This window comes from Loxodonta africana, chromosome 1 (assembly GCF_030014295.1).
Source record: "Loxodonta africana isolate mLoxAfr1 chromosome 1, mLoxAfr1.hap2, whole genome shotgun sequence".
NCBI classification, from domain to species: Eukaryota; Metazoa; Chordata; class Mammalia; order Proboscidea; family Elephantidae; genus Loxodonta; species Loxodonta africana.
This window is the reverse complement of record NC_087342.1, coordinates 194,450,229-194,469,423: the sequence shown is the minus strand read 5'-3', so window position 1 is coordinate 194,469,423 and position 19,195 is coordinate 194,450,229. Positions and strand designations below refer to the sequence as shown.

Here is a 19,195-nt window from a genome sequence, read left to right as displayed (position 1 = left end):
GCTTCCTTCTGAAGCACTCTGGGTGGACTCTGAGCATCCAACCTTTCAGTTAGTTAGTAGCCGAGGTGTTAGACATTTGCACCACTGAGATATTTAATCTACCACTATATTTACATAAAATTATAAAAACAAGAACAGTGAACAAATGTACAGATAAGTCTGATAAAATTTATGGTCAGTATGGTTCTCAGCATCATTGGAATCTTTGAGATAAATTACTGTTTTTTGTCCTTTTGGTCCAGTAATTATATTCCTCAGCATTTTTAAAAGCTATTTAAGTAAAAGTGAGATCAGGTTATTGGAGGCGTGATAGTTGAACATAGATGGATAATACACATACCCATATTGTGCATGTATAATATTTAGTATCTGTTGATTCTGCTTCCTAAAGAACTCTCAGATAAGTTACCTCCTTCTCATGTCACTTTTTCTTCCTTTGCATGTGGACTATATTTAAAACACATCATTGAAATATCTTTTAAATAGTATTCCTGCCTTCAGACTTACACGCTGCTTCAGTGTATTTTTCCATTGATTAACACATATTTTCTTCTTAAATTTCTTCCAAATCTTCTTGTGTCCAGTAGGATAAAGACTGAATATCAACACATGATTAGCATTCATTGCCTTTCACGGCATATTTCCTCCCAACCTCCACTTCTCACCTTGAACCCAAAGTTCCGGACATAGCAAATGTTTGTAGCTTTTCAAATACAAAATGTCCTTTCAAAGTTGGGGTCTTCAAACATACTGTTTCCTCTCCCTGGAATTTTATTCCATGCTTAGTCCTCTTGATAAGTTTTTTAGTCTTCCTTTAAGATTTAACACAAGCATCACCAAGACCCTGAAGTCTTCTCTGTGTCACCTTTCCAACTTCCAACACTAATTTACACTAGTGGTTGTCAGAGTTTGGTCCTTTGACCAAAAGCATCAGCATCACCAGGGAACTTTCTAGAAATGCACATTGATTAGGCTTCTCCTCAGACCTACTGAATCAGAAACTCAGGAGAGGAGGTTGATGGTAGGTAGCTAGCAGTCTGTTTTCACAAGCCCTCCAGGTAATGTTGATCTCCCTACTTTAACAACCACCATTTTGGCAAATCATTTGTCTTCCTCCTTTGGCTATATATTCTTTGTTTGTTTATAAGACTCTCACTGTTGATAAAAATTGAATCCTTTTAATTTTAGAAATTAGCATTTATCAGAGATCATGCTTTGTCTTTATATTTATAGCACATCAGAAAACTTGGCAATAGTATATATTCAGTGAATATTAAAGGAATGCATTAAACACATTTTAAAAATTTGAGGCCATTTGCTCTAAGTTCTTTCTGATAGATAATGCACACATTTTACTGAGTATATACTCCTTTGAATATCTTTCTACATGGAAATAACCTAAAGCCATTTTGAAGTTACTTTTTCACCTAGCTCAAGATTAGGCATTCTCCCCCATTAACTTTCTTCTTTTCGAAAACCTGGCAACTAATAAAAACTAAGGTGCCCATTTCCATTCACCACACTTGCTTGATAGGTTTCTATAATGGTAAAAATGGTACAGATAAGAACACTGGGGCTCCCCAACTGTTAGATCATAAATGGTGCTGCCTCAACAGGCAGTCTGTATCTCAGTTCCTGCCACATGCATCTCCATATGTGTCTCCATAACAAAAACTCTCCAGAGTCTATGCTGTTACTACCTTCTTCCCATTCCATCATTGCCAATTTCAAGGTCTCAGGAAACTAAAAGTTGCAGCATCTTCACAGAATTTTTGAGGTGTGTATCAAAAATTGCCAGATTATTATTTAAAACTTAACAACAAATCTTGTCTTAATACCTTCAGATGCCTTAGGTTCCCAGAGTTTTAATATTCAGTGGCATATGTTATCCTATAAAATAAGATATATTTTAAATATTTAAGTATTAAATGGATTTTTTCCTTAGTTGGGATTATTTATTTATTCTTCTTGAATGGAGATATTACTGTTAATTAATTGAAACTTTTTTACCTCATTAATCATTTATCAGCTCCAACTTTACCTGACTACGAAGGAGTTGATGCCTCTCTCAATGAAACCGCCACCACGATAACTGTGTTGTTGAGACCAGCACAGGCCAAAGGTGCACCTATCAGGTAAGAGCGGAAAAAAATAATAGTTAAAGGAAACAAACAGCCACTATGAGTGATGTTTTTCCGCAATTGCTTAGCAGTCAATAAAGGTCATTGTTCTTTTTTCCCTCTAGTACCATTTCATCTCCCTTCCTCTATTGATATCTATGGTATATGAGCTTTGAAGATATTTGTCAAAAATAGAATGAGAAAATAATTCCTGTCCAATGTAGTAAATCACTTATGAATAATTTCATATGAATGACTGAAAATAGTAGGAAGCCTTGAGGAAATAAAAGGAAAATAAATGTAACTAATGTAGCCTTGTGACCTATTAATTCCTGAATTGTCCTTTTCCAGAATTGCATAGTAAATATTAAAATTATTTCACCGTGTCAGTTTTCTTTCCAGTATTAAGCTATCATATATTCGTCATCTTGCAGAAAATTTAACACTATGTTGTTTTCAGAGATTGCATCAAATTATTCCAACCAATTTCTGTACATTTGTAATTTGATAACTGTCTCAAGTTTAAGCAAGATTCCACTTGAAACTCATAGGTTTTGTGGATATTTTGTTATCCAGCTTCTATAGAGAAAGAAATCAAGGCAAAGAAATCAGTGTAGGTATTTCATAATTGGATCATCTCAAGTTGTTTGCATGTTCATTTAAAAAATAAATCTGTGTTCTATGTATAAAATGAATATATTTGAGCTTATGAGCACACATTGACCAGGCAAATAATCCTATGTCACTGTAAAGGGGCAAAATTTTTTTCTTAATTAAGTAAAGAAAACCTTGATAAAAGAACATGAGCCTATATAGGAAACTCTCTTGAGTCCTGCCTGGCTAAAACTCATGGGAATACCACAGCAGAGAAGAGAGATGGTTGAGTGTTCTTGTAGCATAAACACCTGCAAAGCACTAGCTACTTGAAAATTCAGAGTGAGTACCTGGTGCTATTCATGTATCAGTGATCTGTGAGTGAATCTGACTGCTGATCCAAAGAAGAAAAATTTCTTCACTCAACGCCTTTTTTCTATTGACAAGTAATCAGGGTCATTCACATGTTCCTACCTATGATAAAATTTACTTTGTAGGTGTTAAGTCTACTGCTGCTGTTTAAACAAGCAGCCAGGGTACTTGCATTTACCTTTTAAGAGTTCTATGTTTGAGGGAATTCAGCTTTACTTTATGTAAGTTGCAAACTTAGTGTATTATTATTATTTGATGACTATGTTGTATAACATAGCTTATACTAACTTTTTATTCACTTAATTAATTTATTTCATAAATAATGATTGACCATGTATTTTGTGCCAAACCCAAACCCGCTGCCATCAAGTCAATTCTGACTTATAGCAACCATAGGGTTTCCAAGACTGTAAATCTCTACGGAGGCGAACTACCAATCTTTCAACTGTGGCACCACTGTTGGTTTCGAACCACCGACGTTTTGGTTAGCAGTTAATCGCTTTAACCACTGTGCCACCAGACACATAAACAAAGATAAAATTATCACAATTAAACACAGAAACCCAGTGTCCAGTTCATCATGGGCCATCCAAGATACCTGCAACCTTGTAAATCTTTTGTTGATAGCTAGTGCTAAGGAGTTTTTTGAATTAATGAGCATATTATTGATCATACATCTTTAAATCAAGTCTTCCTGGCATTCACGTTGTTTACTTTTACTTAGGGTTTGTAATTACTGAGGGCTCATATGGTCTGAACTAATGGCTGTGCAAAAAAGAATTTCTAAATAATCATATATCCATCTTTCTCTAAACTCAGGAATGCACTTTTTTTGTATTTGTTGGAAATACATTTGACCATTTCTGGAGTTGAGCCCAGTGGCTGAGAACTCCACAGTATGTGCTGTAGGAGATTAGTATTCAACAAAATAAATTTAAAACCTGTAACACTACAAGAAGAAATGATGTAATGATATATAAACAAATGACAGGTTCTTTTTTTTTTTTTTCTTTAAAGAATGTTACTACCAGGGGAGCAGAAATCTGTTTTCCAACTGATATTCTATCCCATCTTGCCCATCTCTAATCTTTTGTAATGACTTGCTCAACTCCCTGGGATCACTCATAGGTGGGGACCAGGTGGTAGAACCAGAATGGTTCAGTCAGGAATTCAGCCTTAGATGAGTCCTTCCTCCTTTGCTCTTTGATTCCTCCTCTCAGGGAGCCTGTCTTTCGTTTTCTGACCACCTTCCTACCTGAAGTCTCACTACCAGTAACTAGAGCTTTATTTTGGGGCTTATCTTGCCCACTGCCCTAATTCCTTTGAAAATGAGGTTTCAGCTTGATGTGATTAATTTTTCCTAGAACTGAATTTATGGTTTGGTACCTCAAACCTTTAATTGAATCAATATCACTCACTACCTTCAGATGTACTTGAAACTAATTGACTTTTTGCCCAATTTCTTATTCATGCATGTCAAACTATCAGGATCTCATCTCTAAATAATGCTTGGTGCCATTCCACTCTATCTGAGGCCTATCTCCACCCCCTAGCCCCCCAAAAGCCTGACCTATTTCCACCTAGCTAGACCTCTTGAGAACATCCATCTATTAGCTTTGTCTGCTATGGTTAGCCCAAAATATTCAGTTCTCTTCTTGCCTGCCTTATGCCATTATCAGCCTCTACCATCCTGCCCTTCATCATACATTGTCCAAACTCTAGTGGAAATAGCTCTTCTTCTTTCTGCCCTGGTCTTCCTAATGTCAAACAAATCCAAATTCAAAAGCCTCTGTTACAACAACTAGGAAAGCCTTGCTGTTTAGGCTCTGTGTGTTTTGTTTAGTTTCATTAGTTTAGTTTTATTAAGAAAGCTAAAAAAAATGGTTGTTAAGGATATATATATATATATGCAGTAAAGCTTTAAAGAAATAAAAGAGAATGATAAATACAAAATTCAGAGTAGTGGATACCCATAAGGAAAGGAGTGGGATGAGATAATGAAGAAATATAGAGTCTTAATATTCTATTTCTTAAACTGGGTACCTGAATGTTCCTATTATTATTATTTGTACTTTAAGTATATGTTATGTGTAATGATAAAATAAATTAAAAAAAATTAGAATTTACACATCGTAAAAAAAAAAGAAAAGAAAAAGAAAGCTAATGGTGACAATGGTTTCTATAAATTCATTGATTCAATAACATTCAATATGTTCCAGGAACTGAACTGGATACTTGGAATACAAATTCACTTAAGGCCATATAGTAAGTGCCCTCAGATACGATGGTAGACTCGTAATAAATCAAAGATTAATAACAGTTCAGCATGATAAGTGCAATGACAGCAGTTAGAAAATGCTGTTCAAAAGCTGAGTTTTGTAAGAGAGGTAGAATTGAGTTTGCCCAAGAGCCATTTTGACAAGGGGGGAGAGAATGTTGTGAAGAGAAGGGACAATGGGCCTCCCACAAAAGGGAGCTGTGATATGTGGCTGCATATGTGGCATAGCATGGTGAGTTCAAGAACTGCAAGTAGTTCAGGCCATTGAGAGTGACAACGGCAGAGGCTGGAGAGAGAAGCACAGGCCAGAAGAAGAGGCTGTTGAGTGCTAACCAGAAAACTGAAGATGACTGCTGAAAGAAAGACTAACTGAAAAATCATCACAATTTTAATTTTAGAAAGATCATACTGATTGAAATATAGAGAATGAACTGGGGCGGGGGAAGCCTAGAGACTGGAATGCTCCTGGTGAAAAGTGATAATGGGCTACATTAAGGCAGTACCAATGGAAATGCAGGTGAGGCTGTGAATCCTATACGAAGTTTTACATAGGCAAGATGTATAAAGCTTAGTGATAGGTGAAAAGGGGAATGAGGAGGAATACTTTAGGTAAGAAATGATGGTAGTTTTCATTTTAGAAGTGGTAGAGGAGCAAAAAGTCACCTAAGAATTCAAGGTATTGGTTTTTGACGTTAAGTCACAACAAATATTTTTAGTAATCATATGACCTGCTACACCGGGAATGACAAATAGAATAGGAATGGCATCACATTCATCATCAAAAAGAAAATTTCAAGATCTGTTCTGAAGTACAGTGCCGTCAGTGATATGATAATATCCATATGCCTACAAGACCTGTTAACACCACTATACATATTACACTCCAACAGCTAATGCCAAAGATGAGGACACTGAAGATTTTTACCAACCTCTGCAGTCTGAAATTGATCAAATATGCAATCAAGATACATTGATAATTACCAGTGATTGAAATGCAAAGTTGGAAACAAAGAAGGAACAGTATTTGGAAAATATGGCCTTGGTGATAGAAAGGATACCAGAGATCTCATGATAGAATTTTCCAAGACCAATGACTTATCCATTGCAAGTACCTTTTTCAACAACATAAATGGTGACTATATACCTGGACCTCACCAGATGGAAAACACAGGAATCAAATCAACTACATTTGTGGAAAGAAACGATGGAAGAGTTCCATATCACCAGTCAGAACAAGGCCAGGGGCTGACTGCAGAACAGACCATCAACTGGACATATACAAGTACAAGTTGAACCTGAAGAAAATTAAAACAAGTCCATGAGAGCCAAAATACAACCTTGAGCATATCTCATCTGAATTTAGAGACCATCAGGAATAGATTTGACACATGAACATTAATGACCAAAGTTGTGGGATGACAAAAGGACATCATACATGAAAAAAGCAAAAGGTCATTTAAAACACAGGAAAGAAAGAAAAGACCAAAATTAATGTCACAAGAGACTCTGAAACTTGCTCTTGACCGTAGAGTAGCTAAAACGAAAGAAAGGGATGATCACATAAAAGGGCTGAACAGAAGATTTTAAAGGGCTGATCGAGAAGACAAAGTATTATAATGGAGTGTGCAAAGACCTGTAGCTGGAAAACCAAATGGACGAACGCACTCAGCATTTCTCAAGCCGAAAGAACTGAAGAAAAAAAGCAAGCCTTCAGTTGCAATATTGAAGGATTCCATGGACAAAAAATTTAGAATCATAGGAAGACTCAAAAGAAGATGGAAGGAATACACAGAGTCACTGTACCAAAAATAACTGGTCAATGTTCAACCATTTCATAAGGTGGCATATGATCAAGAACTGATGATATTGAGGGAAGAAGTCCAAGCTGCGCTGAAGACACTAGCAAAAAACAAGGCTCCAGGAATTGACGGAACACCAATTGAGATGTTTCAAGAAACGAATGCAATGCTGCAGGTGCTCACTCATCTATGCTATGTAATTTGGAAGACAACTACCTAGCCAACTGACTGGAAGAGATCCATATTTGTGCCCATTCCAAAAAAGGGTGATCCAGCAGAATGTGGAAATTATCAAACAATATCATTAGTATCACACGCAAGTAAAATATTGCTGAGGATAATTCAAAAGTTTTGCGGCAGTATATGCACAGGAAACTGCTAGAAATTCCAGCTGGATTCAGAAGAGGATGTGGAATGAGGGATATTACTGATGTCAGATGGATCTTGGTTGAAAGCAGAGAATACCAGTGTTTTACCTGTGTTTTGTTGACTATGCAAAGACATTCAACTGTGTGGATCACAACAAATTATGGATAACTTTGTAAAGAATGGAAATTCCAGAATGCTTAATTGTGCTCATGTGGAACCTATACATAGACCAAGAGGCAGTCACTGGAACAAAACAAGGGTATACTGCCTGGTTTAAAATGAGGAAAGGTGTGTGCCAGGTTATATCCTTTCACCAAAAGCACAGCATCAAGATTGGAGGAAGACTTACTAACAACCTGTGATATGCAGATGACACAGCCTTGCTTGCTGAAAGCAAAGAGTACTTAAAGTACTTACTGATGAAGAGTAAAGACTACAGCTCTCTGTATGGATAGTACCTCATCATAAGAGAACAAAAATCCTCACACCTGGACCAATAAGCAGCATCATGATAAATGGAGAAAAGATTGAAGTTGTCAAGGATTTTATTTTACTTGGATCCACAATCAATACCCATGGAAGCAGCAGTCAGGAAATCAGACAGCATATTGCATTGGTCAAATCTGCTGTAAAAGATGTCTTGAAAGTGTTAAAAAGCCAAGATTTCACCTTAAGGACTAAGGTGTGCCTGACCCAAGCCATGGTATTTTCAATAGCCTCATATGCATGCGAAAGCTGGACAATGAAAAAAGAAGACGAAAGAAGAATTGATGCCTTTTGAATTACGGTGCTGGTGTAGAATATTGAATATACCATGGACTGCCAGAAGAACAAACAAATCTGTCTTAGAAGAGTTACAGCCAGAGTGCTCCTTGGAAGTGAGGATGGCAAGACTTACTTTGAGCACGTACTTTGAACTTATTATCAGGAGGGATCAGTCCCTGAAGAAGGACATCATGCTTGATAAAGCAGAGGGTCAGTGCAAAAGAGGAAGACCGTCAACAAGATGGATTGACACACCAGCTGCAGCAATGGTCTCAAACATGGCAGTGATTTTGAGATGCCACAGGACTAGGCAGTGTTTCATTCTGTTGTACATAGGGTCACTATAAGTCAGAACCAACTCCAGAGCACCTAACAGCAACAATTTCTTTTAAAAATGAATTTTATAATTTTGTTTGTAGCTCCATCTCAAGTTAGATGACATCTCTTCCTTTAATGACTTTTAATTATTTTTATAGTGACTTTTCACTAAGTTTAAACAATTTTTAAGAGCTCACCATGATTACAGTTGATCTCTGTATAGATTATACACATTCTTTGCGATGTGCATGAATAAAAATATAAATGAAGAAAGTGATGTGTCTTGAAAGGAGCTAATTGAAGACTGAGCCCAACTAATGGCTGTAAAATGCCACTAGAGGATTTAAGCAGTATCATTACATGGAAGGGTACTTTTCATATTTTCAGTATGCTGGAAGGATAGCATGCTTAGGGTGTTCTGTAAGGAAGGATTGCAGTATACCAGGCATCAGTGGACCAAGATTTTAAACTTTTAAAGGTGTTTATGGGTGATAATATAGAAGAATAATAGTACTATTTCAGCTTGGTTTGAGTGTAAGGGCAAAAGGGTATATGAAAAATGATTTAAGATGACTCCGAAAATTTACTTCTGAAAGACTGTTTCAGTCATTTTTCAATGGTTACTGTAAACAGCCACAGGTTACAAATGGAGAGGGTTTTAAAGAACACAGATATTTTTACTTTTATGTATTCTTCAACTTATTGAAATCGAAGGGACCAGAAAGTATTCTAACAATAGAACACTAGAAAAGTAAATGTAAGGGTCATGAGAACAAGAGACTTCTCACCTTTCTTTTCTGAGTGCCTAGAACAGTACATTCATTATATATGGTAATTGCTCAATATACAATTGACAAATGATGATAGTTGAATGAATGCAAAGTTATAGACAGAAAGTTAATTGAGGAAATTCTTATTTACAAATAGAATTCATATATTTGAGATGACAAAGCCAGTTTCATGGAGATAGAAAAAATAGTCCCTTGGTTATACCCTAAGTAACCAAAGGCATCTACGGAAAAGGCAAAAACAATTTATTCATTCCACAGATTCTCTTTAAATACCCAATATCCTATTTGAAAACCACACTTGAATATAAAATGCTATGGTTACTATTTCAGCTTGTGGAGTTAAGCATAGTTGGGGTTTAAAAATATACAGAAACTGAGCTAAGTGTTATACCATGAAGACGTTTCTCCAGAGAGAACACTATCTCCATCTAGCTTTCTAGCTGATGTCAATCCTTGCACAAAGAATATTTTAGAGGCCCTCTAAAGCCAATTTTCAGAAGACTTTCTATAATGTATAGTATAAAATGTGGAAAGGAAAAAGTGAGACTCCTGCTTTAAAATTTTAACAAGAAGGAAGCTCTTTTTTTTTTTTTTTCCCTTCCCAGCACAGACATGGTACCTCATTTCTTCTATAACTATTTAAGGGATAAGTGGATATTATTAGTAAAGAAAATGCATATTACAAGATTAAAGCATATGCCTATAGCTGTATATTTGTACATATGTGTGGAAGTAATTTTCTTAATTTACATTCATTCAAGAAGCATCCCTAACTTATAAAATTAAAATAATTTTAGAGCAGGTTTTTCTTTCATTTAATTGGAAACAGTGCCAAATCTGAAAATGAAATCCAGTGTGTTGATTCTTATCTTTTATGAAACCACACTCAAAGTCCTTTCCCAAGGAGCAGATGCACCTTTTCTTCCTTTACTGTTCGACACTGGCAGTTTGCTTTGGTCCTAAATGATCTGGGGAACAAATTATCTTGCATGATATATCATTAATTTGAAAAGTAGAACCTATGCCAACTTAATAGAATTAGGTAAGATTGAATGTTCACTAGATTTTGTTTGTTTCTTTTCCCTAGAAATATGAGATAATTAACAAGGAATATATTTTTTAAGGATTAGTGTAACTGATTAACAAGGGTAGGTAATTATCATTATCGTTTATTGGGAAAAGAATACGAGATTAGGTTTGTTTGGGAAATACATATGTGGTGTATTCATGTGCATACGTATAAGTATCCACACAGTATGCAAGTGTATAATATACAAATGTGGATTAATAAATTCAAAGTAAAACAAGCAAAAAAAAAGCAAAGTTTACGTAACATAGCATATGTCTGCTGTGCTCTTCTTTTCACATCCCCTCCAAGGACTATGCTTGTGTTTTTCCTGGATTTGAAAACTGACAAGTGTCTACTCTGTTGATGCCTCAGAGATCATGTATCTTTATCAATAGAATTCCTAGAAGCTTAGCAACCCAACTTGGCAGAGGTAGAGAGAATGGCTCAGTAAGCATAATTTCTAGTAACATAGACTTCTGCCTTAACTTACTTGTTCACGTCTTGAGTTCGGATATTAACACAATTTCTGTCTTATTGCTAAAGGATACCAACCTATCTTTTTCTTAGGACTATTTTAATGGGAAATGGAAACTTGAATGATTAGTAAGAAAGGAAGTCTTTAATTTATAAAATGCCTTTCTTTCAATCTATGAGGAAACCCTGGTGGCGTAGTGGTTAAGTGCTATGGCTGCTAACCGAAAGGTCAGCAGTTCAGATCCACCAGGCACTGCTTGGAAACTCTGTAAGGCAGTTCTTCTCTGTCCTACAGGGTCACTATGAGTCGGAATCGACTCGACGGCAATGGGTTTTTTGGTTTGGTTAAATCTATGAAGATCTTTTGTTTGAAGGTATAACAAAGTTTATATTAAGTTAGAATTTTATACCAGGTTCTAAAGTGTTTCAATTTTCATAGATTCAAGTTCAATTATGCTCATGCTTGCTCTTGCTTGCCCTCTCCTTCTTTCTCTCTCTTTCCCCCTCCTCTTTATTTCTTTTTATGGAAGTCTATTGCTGCTAGAGATTCATTGAATACAGATGTTTTTCCTATATAAAACCCAAACCAAACCTGTTGCCATCGAGTCAATTCTGACTCATAGTGCCCCTATAGGACAGAGTAGAACTGTGCCATACAGTTTCCAAGGAGCACCTGGTAGATTCGAACTGCCAACCTTTTGGTTAGTAGCTGTAGCTCTTTACCACTGCGTCACCAGGGTGTCCTTTCCCTATATAGAAGGAGCATATTTGCCTGGAGATTGAAGATTCAGACATATAGAAGTACACATAACTTATTTATATTCAATTTATGTAAGCTACCACAATGCATTTTCTCATAATTTTTAAGATTTTTTGAAACATATTTCTTTTGAATATATTAATAACATCAACTGTCTGAGGTACACTGTACCTAAAAAAATTCTTATGAGAAAAGAATATTATTTATGTACCAGTTTTGGAAATTAATAAAAAAATCATTTTATTAGTGATCAGAAAGTTTCTAATTTCTAATCCTTATTTTAATGCTGCATTATTTTTTCTTTCTTTTCTCCCCTTTATAAAATAATAGCTATTGTAGAAATGCTTTAAGACTGCTAAGAAAGGTATTAGAAGATTTAGGTTAGAGCTTTAATAGGCCAAATGCCATTTGTTTCTACAATTTGTAACATTTTATTATTAACAACTCTAAAAGGAGGAGTTGGTGCCTTTCAGTGGTGAGGACAGATTTCTGTCCATCTGTGCCTGTATTGCAGCATGTCACTTGTACTTTAGATCTGCATAGCTCTGAGCCAACGTAGATGCCATAGCAAGGTCAAGAGGTGGAGAAGCCTGTCAGCACATTCTGTCTCTAATGCTATGACAACTGCGGACTGGTGCTTCAGGCACTTCCCTGAGGCAGTCATTCTGTTGGGCCTTGGAGCTGGGCCTTCCATAATATCACTTCAAAAGAAAATGTTAACTTTAAACCTTTTAAAATATCAGACAAAGAACTTAATCTATTATGTGTCTTTTGTTAATGTCAGGTTCCTTATTAGGATGGCTTATTTCTCAACATTTTAAAAATGTGGCGAATTCTATGGTGGTTTTTCTTACTTTATTATGTTCCTTAGTAACCCTACTGAAGCTGGGGGAGAGCAGAGTCCACATGAAATTCCATTTTAGTGCAAAAAAGCTGGAAATATGAATGCAGAGGGTTAAGACTAACTTAGTTGTTGTTAGTTGCTATGGAGTCAGACCCTGACGACTCATGGTGACCCCACGCATAACGGAATGAAATAACGCCTGGTCTTGGCCGTCCCCATGATCTGTTGTAGATCAGATTGTTGTGCTTCACTTGGTTTTCCTAAAGTAGATCTACAGGCCTTTCTTCCTAGTTCGTCTTAGTCTGGGAGCTCCACTGAAACCTATTCAACATCTCAGCCACACACAAGCCTCCACCGACAAACAGGTGGCGGTTGTATGTGAGGTGCGTCGGCCAGGAATACTCTTCATTATTGTGTGTTAATATTAAAAGCCCTGCTCCTTTACTGAAAAATCTTAGCATCTCCAATCTCTAAATGTGCATTTTTCTTTTTGCAAACAGTGCCTATCAGATTGTTGTGGAAGAACTGCACCCACACCGAACCAAGAGAGAAGCTGGGGCGATGGAATGCTACCAGGTTCCTGTCACATACCAAAATGCCATGAGTGGGGGTGCACCATACTACTTTGCTGCAGAGCTACCCCCAGGGAATCTACCCGAACCTGCTCCATTCACAGTAGGGGACAATAGGACCTACCAGGGATTTTGGAACCCACCTTTGGCCCCACGCAAAGGCTACAACATCTATTTCCAGGCAATGAGCAGTGTGGAGAAGGTGAGTTTCCACCAATATTTTTTTTTTCCTATTCTGAGGGAAAGCAGGAGTTAAACTTTATATATACTCAGTAGCATTTGTCAAAAAAAAAAAAAAATGCGTGTCAAGGGAATTGTTTCTGTTTCCGACAGTGCCCACAGTTTGGGGCCTACCATAGGGCTACAGCCGCAAGGCAGTTACTTTTTATAGGATACCTATTTTCTAATAACTGTCTCCACCTGGGTTTTCTTTAGGAAAGCCCACAGTAGCAATTGTGAGTAAAATTATTTGAGAAGGTGGGTGTGCTGCTGCCAGGGCCCCACCCCAATATCAGGCATTGTTCAGGCTTCTTTTCTCAGTAATGGCACACTTTAAAAGATTAAATTTTCTGCAGGATAAACAAAATGTGCATTCCATAGCAGGCTACTAAACCGTTATAAACTTTTCAGGAGTACAAGCCAAATAGTAAATAATGAGTAACAGTCCTCTGATTACAAAGTAATAGGGCTCTCTGGCACATCGGACAGAATCTAAACAGAAGGCTGCCTGAAGGTGGCTGGATGCTGTGCCGTAAGAGAAGCCGGCTTTCCCTTTGCCTGGTTGCCCCTCCTTTTCCCATTTTGGACACAGCTGTTTTTGAACACTGCTGCTGATTCCAAATGAATATTGAAGAGGAAAACACAACAGGAAGTTAGAAGCTAACCAGTGGTTCCATATGTGGGGAAACAACCTGGTCTTTTATGCCCCATGCTGTTTTCCTTGAGAAATTTTCTTTCCTTAAACTTATTTATTTGCTTATTTTTATTTTTTACAGAGTGATAGGGGAAAAAATGTTGAGAATAGAAACTTCTACAATTTAAAATCCAATTCAAGAATGACATTTTTAACACTTGTAACTATATAGGAAAGGAGCCCTTGTGGCACAGTGGTTAAGCACTCGGCTGCTAAACAAAAGGTCAACGGTTCGAACCCACCAGGCGCTGCACAGGAGAAAGAGGTGGCAGTCTGTTCCCATAAAGATTACAGCCTTGGAAACCCTATGGGGCAATTCTGCTCTGTTGTATAAGGTCGCTATGAGCTGGAATCCACTCAACAGCACAGAACAATAACTATGTAGGAAATCACTGGATTTGAGTAATTGAGTCCCTAAGGTGGGAACCTGACAGATGATGTGAAATAATGTGGTATTACTTGCATCAGTCATATTATATCTTGCAATAATTTAATTAGAAGATATTCATGACAACCATTTGCATTTCTGTAGAGGCCATGAGAACATTGGGCATTTGATTGGCTTTTGGACTGCTTTTGAAATAAAGCTTTTATCATTCTGCTTACCTATATGGTTAGCTCACATTGTATATCAATGAAAAGTGGCAAAGCATCTTCTAAGATATACTTAGAAAAGCCAGACAGTGCACATGGTTGAAGACACTTTTCTTTTCTTCTAGCTTATTTCTGTATAACTGGGAGTCTAGAGGTGAGTCAGGCGCCCACTTCCCACATAGACATCATCCTATACCACTGGTACAACTGGGCAGAAGACTACAGAATTATTATTTTGTTCCAAAAACAAAGCAGCATAGGGGTAGAAAATATAGTGTTTGGTTTTTATCTTTAGAGAGGTGAGAGATTCCAAATTAACTTTTGTTACTTGGTCTGTGGTATGAGAGGAGTGTTAATTAATGTCTCTGGCACCATTTAAACACTTTGATATAAATTTTCTCTTCTAATTGCTAATATATCTACACTGTGGTATAATCAAAGTACCGAATAGCAACAATGTATTTCACAGTTACCTTGGCAAAGAGTTTTAAAATTAACGTGGCTCCCATCAGCAGAGGCTGATAATGCCGATGTAGTCAACAGCAATTGCTTTTAGGAAATCACAGTCTCTTTGGGCATTACTGGAATGTGGAATTGTCTCTTACAGTTTGCTGTGAAGTCCTCAGGTCACAATTAAGTAACAGAAGTGCAAAGTTTTATTTTTTAATTACTAACCTCCTCTTCAATGCTTTATTGTGTCTAATTTTAAAATAATAAATGCTTTAGAGAAATTTATAAACTTTTTTGGCTTGTCAACGCATAAAACTACTCAAGATGGAATTATAAATGCATCTTGGCAACAAATAGCCTCTGTTTTGTGCATGGGCTTTGGCATCTTTTCAAATTTAAAGATAAACATTAAATGAACCAAGTCCTGGAGGAGTGAGGTGTGGGCCTAGAAGTAGCCAGTGTCAACACATTTTCCACCCTCTACTGTCACGCCAGAACATTAAAAAAAAAAAAAAAAAGTAAGAAAAGAATAAGATTTGAAATAATTCCTGCCCTTTCCTTCATCTGCTTCTGCTGCCTCCACCCCATCTGCCTGGCAAGAGAAGGAAAATTATTTATAATGAGAAATGTTTTCCTCCTAACAGTTAAATAAATAAAAAATATGAATAATAATAGATAAATTTAAGTGCAAGTATGCTACAACTTGTTGATGAGCTTTCTAAGTACATGTACTATCATTTAGCTCTTTAGTCATGCTAGGATCCAAGTGAAAGCATGCAAAATTCAGGTGTGGTCTGAGTCTACAGATATGAAGTGAAAATGATATTTATTTTTGCGCCTGATTTGTGTTAGCTTTGCAAACACAGTTTCTTTCTGAGAGTTCAAAAAGTCCACTAAATGCAAGTATAATGCTGTACTCTTTGTTCCAGACACAAGAGCCTTTTTCATTACAAGGTTAAAACAGGTACCTGCATCTTAAAAAAGACTGGAAATTTTTTTAAAAGGTCTTATTTTAGAGTTTTTTTTTTTTTTTTAATTTCCCTGAGAGCATATATATATATATATATATAAACTTTTTTAAGTTTTTCAGTGCCAGAATTCTATTCCTTATAATCCTATTTTATAACCTCAGATTGATCCTCATAATATAGTTCATGAAACAGGGCACATTGTCTGTGCACTGACTATTTTCTTTCATTTTTACTCCAACAGGAAACTAAAACCCAGTGTGTACGAATTGCTACAAAAGGTAGGATGTTTGCTGCTGCTGCTGCTGCTGCTGCTGCTGCTTTTTTTTTTTTTTAACTCATTTCCCCCTTTCTAAGATGAAAGAGCTTTGTTCCCTGCTTCAGGGCTAATTAAATGTGGCATTTCTATTACAGAGTATTTGCAGTAGGGACCAGTTACACTGCCAGCCAAGTCCTCAGCCTCACTTGGGTGCTATTTTCCATCCCCTAGTACTTCACTGGAGGAATCTTGTTATGAGAATAGGAAGGATTTAGGAAACCTTAGAAGGGCTTACTTCAGCCATTTAGAGTTTGAAAAGTCTTGTGCTGCTGATCAGCCAACGTATTAGGAAAACCTCAACAGTATCAGCTCAAAATAGCTAAGTTGCTTATTTAATAACCTCTGTTGCTCTCTGCGGTAGACAAAAACATAAAAAGAATCAAGGTAGCTCGTGCATGTATAACAGTATAGGCATAGAGACTGGGCCATATCCATCAGTAGGGCAGTTTGATTAAAGATGGCTTGCTTTTTTTGTTTGTTTGTTTTTTTCCATTAATTCAACTGATGTCAAGAAATTAGATCTGAGGTGGCTAATGACCAGGGCAATCCCTACTGACGCTGCATATTGTGGTTTAGTTTTCTAGTTTCTTTGAGAAGAAAAAACATTTTCATCTTTAAATGAGTTCTAGTGCTCAGAGTGGGGGAAGAGTCTCTTGTATCTGCTGTCCTTATAATCCATCATGTAAGAGTTATTTTATTGCACTGAAAAGAGAGAGAAAGCTACTTGATGTATTCTAGCAAGAGAAGCAAGAAGAATCTTCCTGCATGCTGACGTGGCCCTCCTCAAAGGGTTGATTCTCTAGTGATTTGCTGCCAGAGTTAACGTCAGACCCACATTCATGAGCAACACTCAATTTGTTGGGACTAAAAATGAAAGGGCATATTCTGTTTGTGCTGGCATCTTTCCTTCCATCATTTTTCTCCATCTAATCATCAATCTGCTCGATTAAGCATTTGTATTTAACTCTTGATTTGTAACAGCAATAAAGAAAGATTGTTTTCCTTTGACCCGTGAGAAGGAATAAAGAGGCTTCACAGGAAAGTACACTTTTCAATTCAAATATGAAAATTTCTCATGATAGTTAAAGAAAACAAACTAAAGTGTCTTAAAGGAGGGAAAAAGAAAATATATGGAAATACATATAATGTAAAAGTATTCATTTTATTTTAAAATTTTAGCTCATGGACCAGGAGTTAAGAATTGAAATTTTTAGAAGATAATGACAGAAGACATTTAGGTGCATATCAGCTATGCTTTTCTGTGTTTAAAATAGACCCAGAAATGTAAAAGGATCTCACGTTAACCTCCCAGAGAGTCTTTAGATATTGTCTTGCCATATTTCTATAACTGAGTAAAGATAGCTGTAAATAATATTCTAATTCAATTATTTATTTGCTTTACCACGAGTAGTTCAAGCGCCATTTTGTTCCTGTCTCAATACAAGTAAAATTACAATGACAAATACAATATTTATTTAGACTACAGGAAGATTGAGATCATGGAAATTGATCTTACTATGTGACATAAAAAGTTAGCCAGAATCTCAGAGGTACGAAGAAAGAGTCTATCTGTGGTAGTTATTTGTTGTTTAACAATATAGTCCTGTGTACTTCTGCCTCTAGGGTTGGCAGTGTGGGGTAGTGAGTAAGAGTAAGGGCTCTGGCCCCAGGCTGTCTGGGTTCAAGTACTGACTCTATTCCTTACTAGTTCTTTGGCATTTTATAATTTAATCCTTCATCCCCAAAATAGAAAAATCATGTTCCTACCTATCTTAGTTAACTAGTGCTGCTATAACAGAAATACCACAAGTAGACAACTTTAACAAAGAGAAATTTATTCTCTCATAGCACAGGAGGCGAGAAGTCCGAATTCAGGATGCCATCTCCAGGAGTAGGGTTTCTCTCTCTGTGGACTCTGGGGGAAGGTCCTTGTCATCAGTCAACCCCTAAGCTAAGAGCTTCTCAGTGCAGGGAACCCAAGTCCAAAGGGCATGCTATTCTCCTGGCTCTTGTTTTTTGGTGGTTTGAAATCCCCACTGTCTCTTTGCTCCCTTGTCTCTTTTATATCTCAAGAGAGATTGCCTTAAGACACAACCTAATCTTGTAGATTGTGTCCTGCCTCATTAACATAACTGCCTCTAATCCTACTCCATTAACATCATAAAGGTAAGATTTACAACATGGGAAAATCACATCAGGTGACAAAATGGTGGGCAGTCACACAGTACTGGGAATCATGCCTAGCCAGGTTGTCATATATTTTGAGGGGACAGAATTCAATCCATGAGACAACTCCTTTACTATTATTCTGAAGATTAAAAAAAAATTATATATCTAAATTGCCTGAATAGTGCCTATCATGTCGTAAGTACTACAGAAGGGTTAGCTGCTATTTTTATCACTATTACAATTATTATAATCTTTTTGCATCTTACTTCAGAAGGACATAATTTTTGTTATGCAGTTGTGAAAGAAATATATATGCAAAAAAAAAACCCAAACTTTTATGATGTATGTGGTTTGGCAAAAACAAAAGGGGCATTTTTTTTTTTTAATGTTGCTATCCAGATCTAATGAGATTCCTCCTCTGGACAATTAGCATTTTTCCACATAGGCAAAACCACACTTATTCAGGTAACATGAGGTTATTGCCTGACACCATTTTAAGCTAACACCATGTAAGTTTGGTCAGCTTCAGTATGAAATTTCTCAGTATGAAAATAAAAAGTTTTCTGGTAGGGCATTATCAAACATCATGAATATATTTTCAGAAATGTCCCTTTTAAGGCAGATACATTCTGGAGACATATTTAATAGTCAAAATGA

General features: G+C 36.6%; 1 protein-coding gene across 2 annotated transcripts in view; it reads left to right on the top strand.

Moving 5' to 3' along the window:
- PTPRK (protein tyrosine phosphatase receptor type K) overlaps positions 1-19,195 on the top strand; it is a 691,930-nt gene that overhangs the window by 559,769 nt on the left and 112,966 nt on the right. For both annotated transcript variants that reach the window (XM_010593476.3, XM_064290685.1), the window contains exons 11-13: positions 2,030-2,135; positions 13,054-13,327; positions 16,295-16,331. In XM_010593476.3, the coding sequence (XP_010591778.1) occupies positions 2,030-2,135; positions 13,054-13,327; positions 16,295-16,331 (417 nt within the window). The remainder of the gene's footprint in view (positions 1-2,029; positions 2,136-13,053; positions 13,328-16,294; positions 16,332-19,195) is intronic.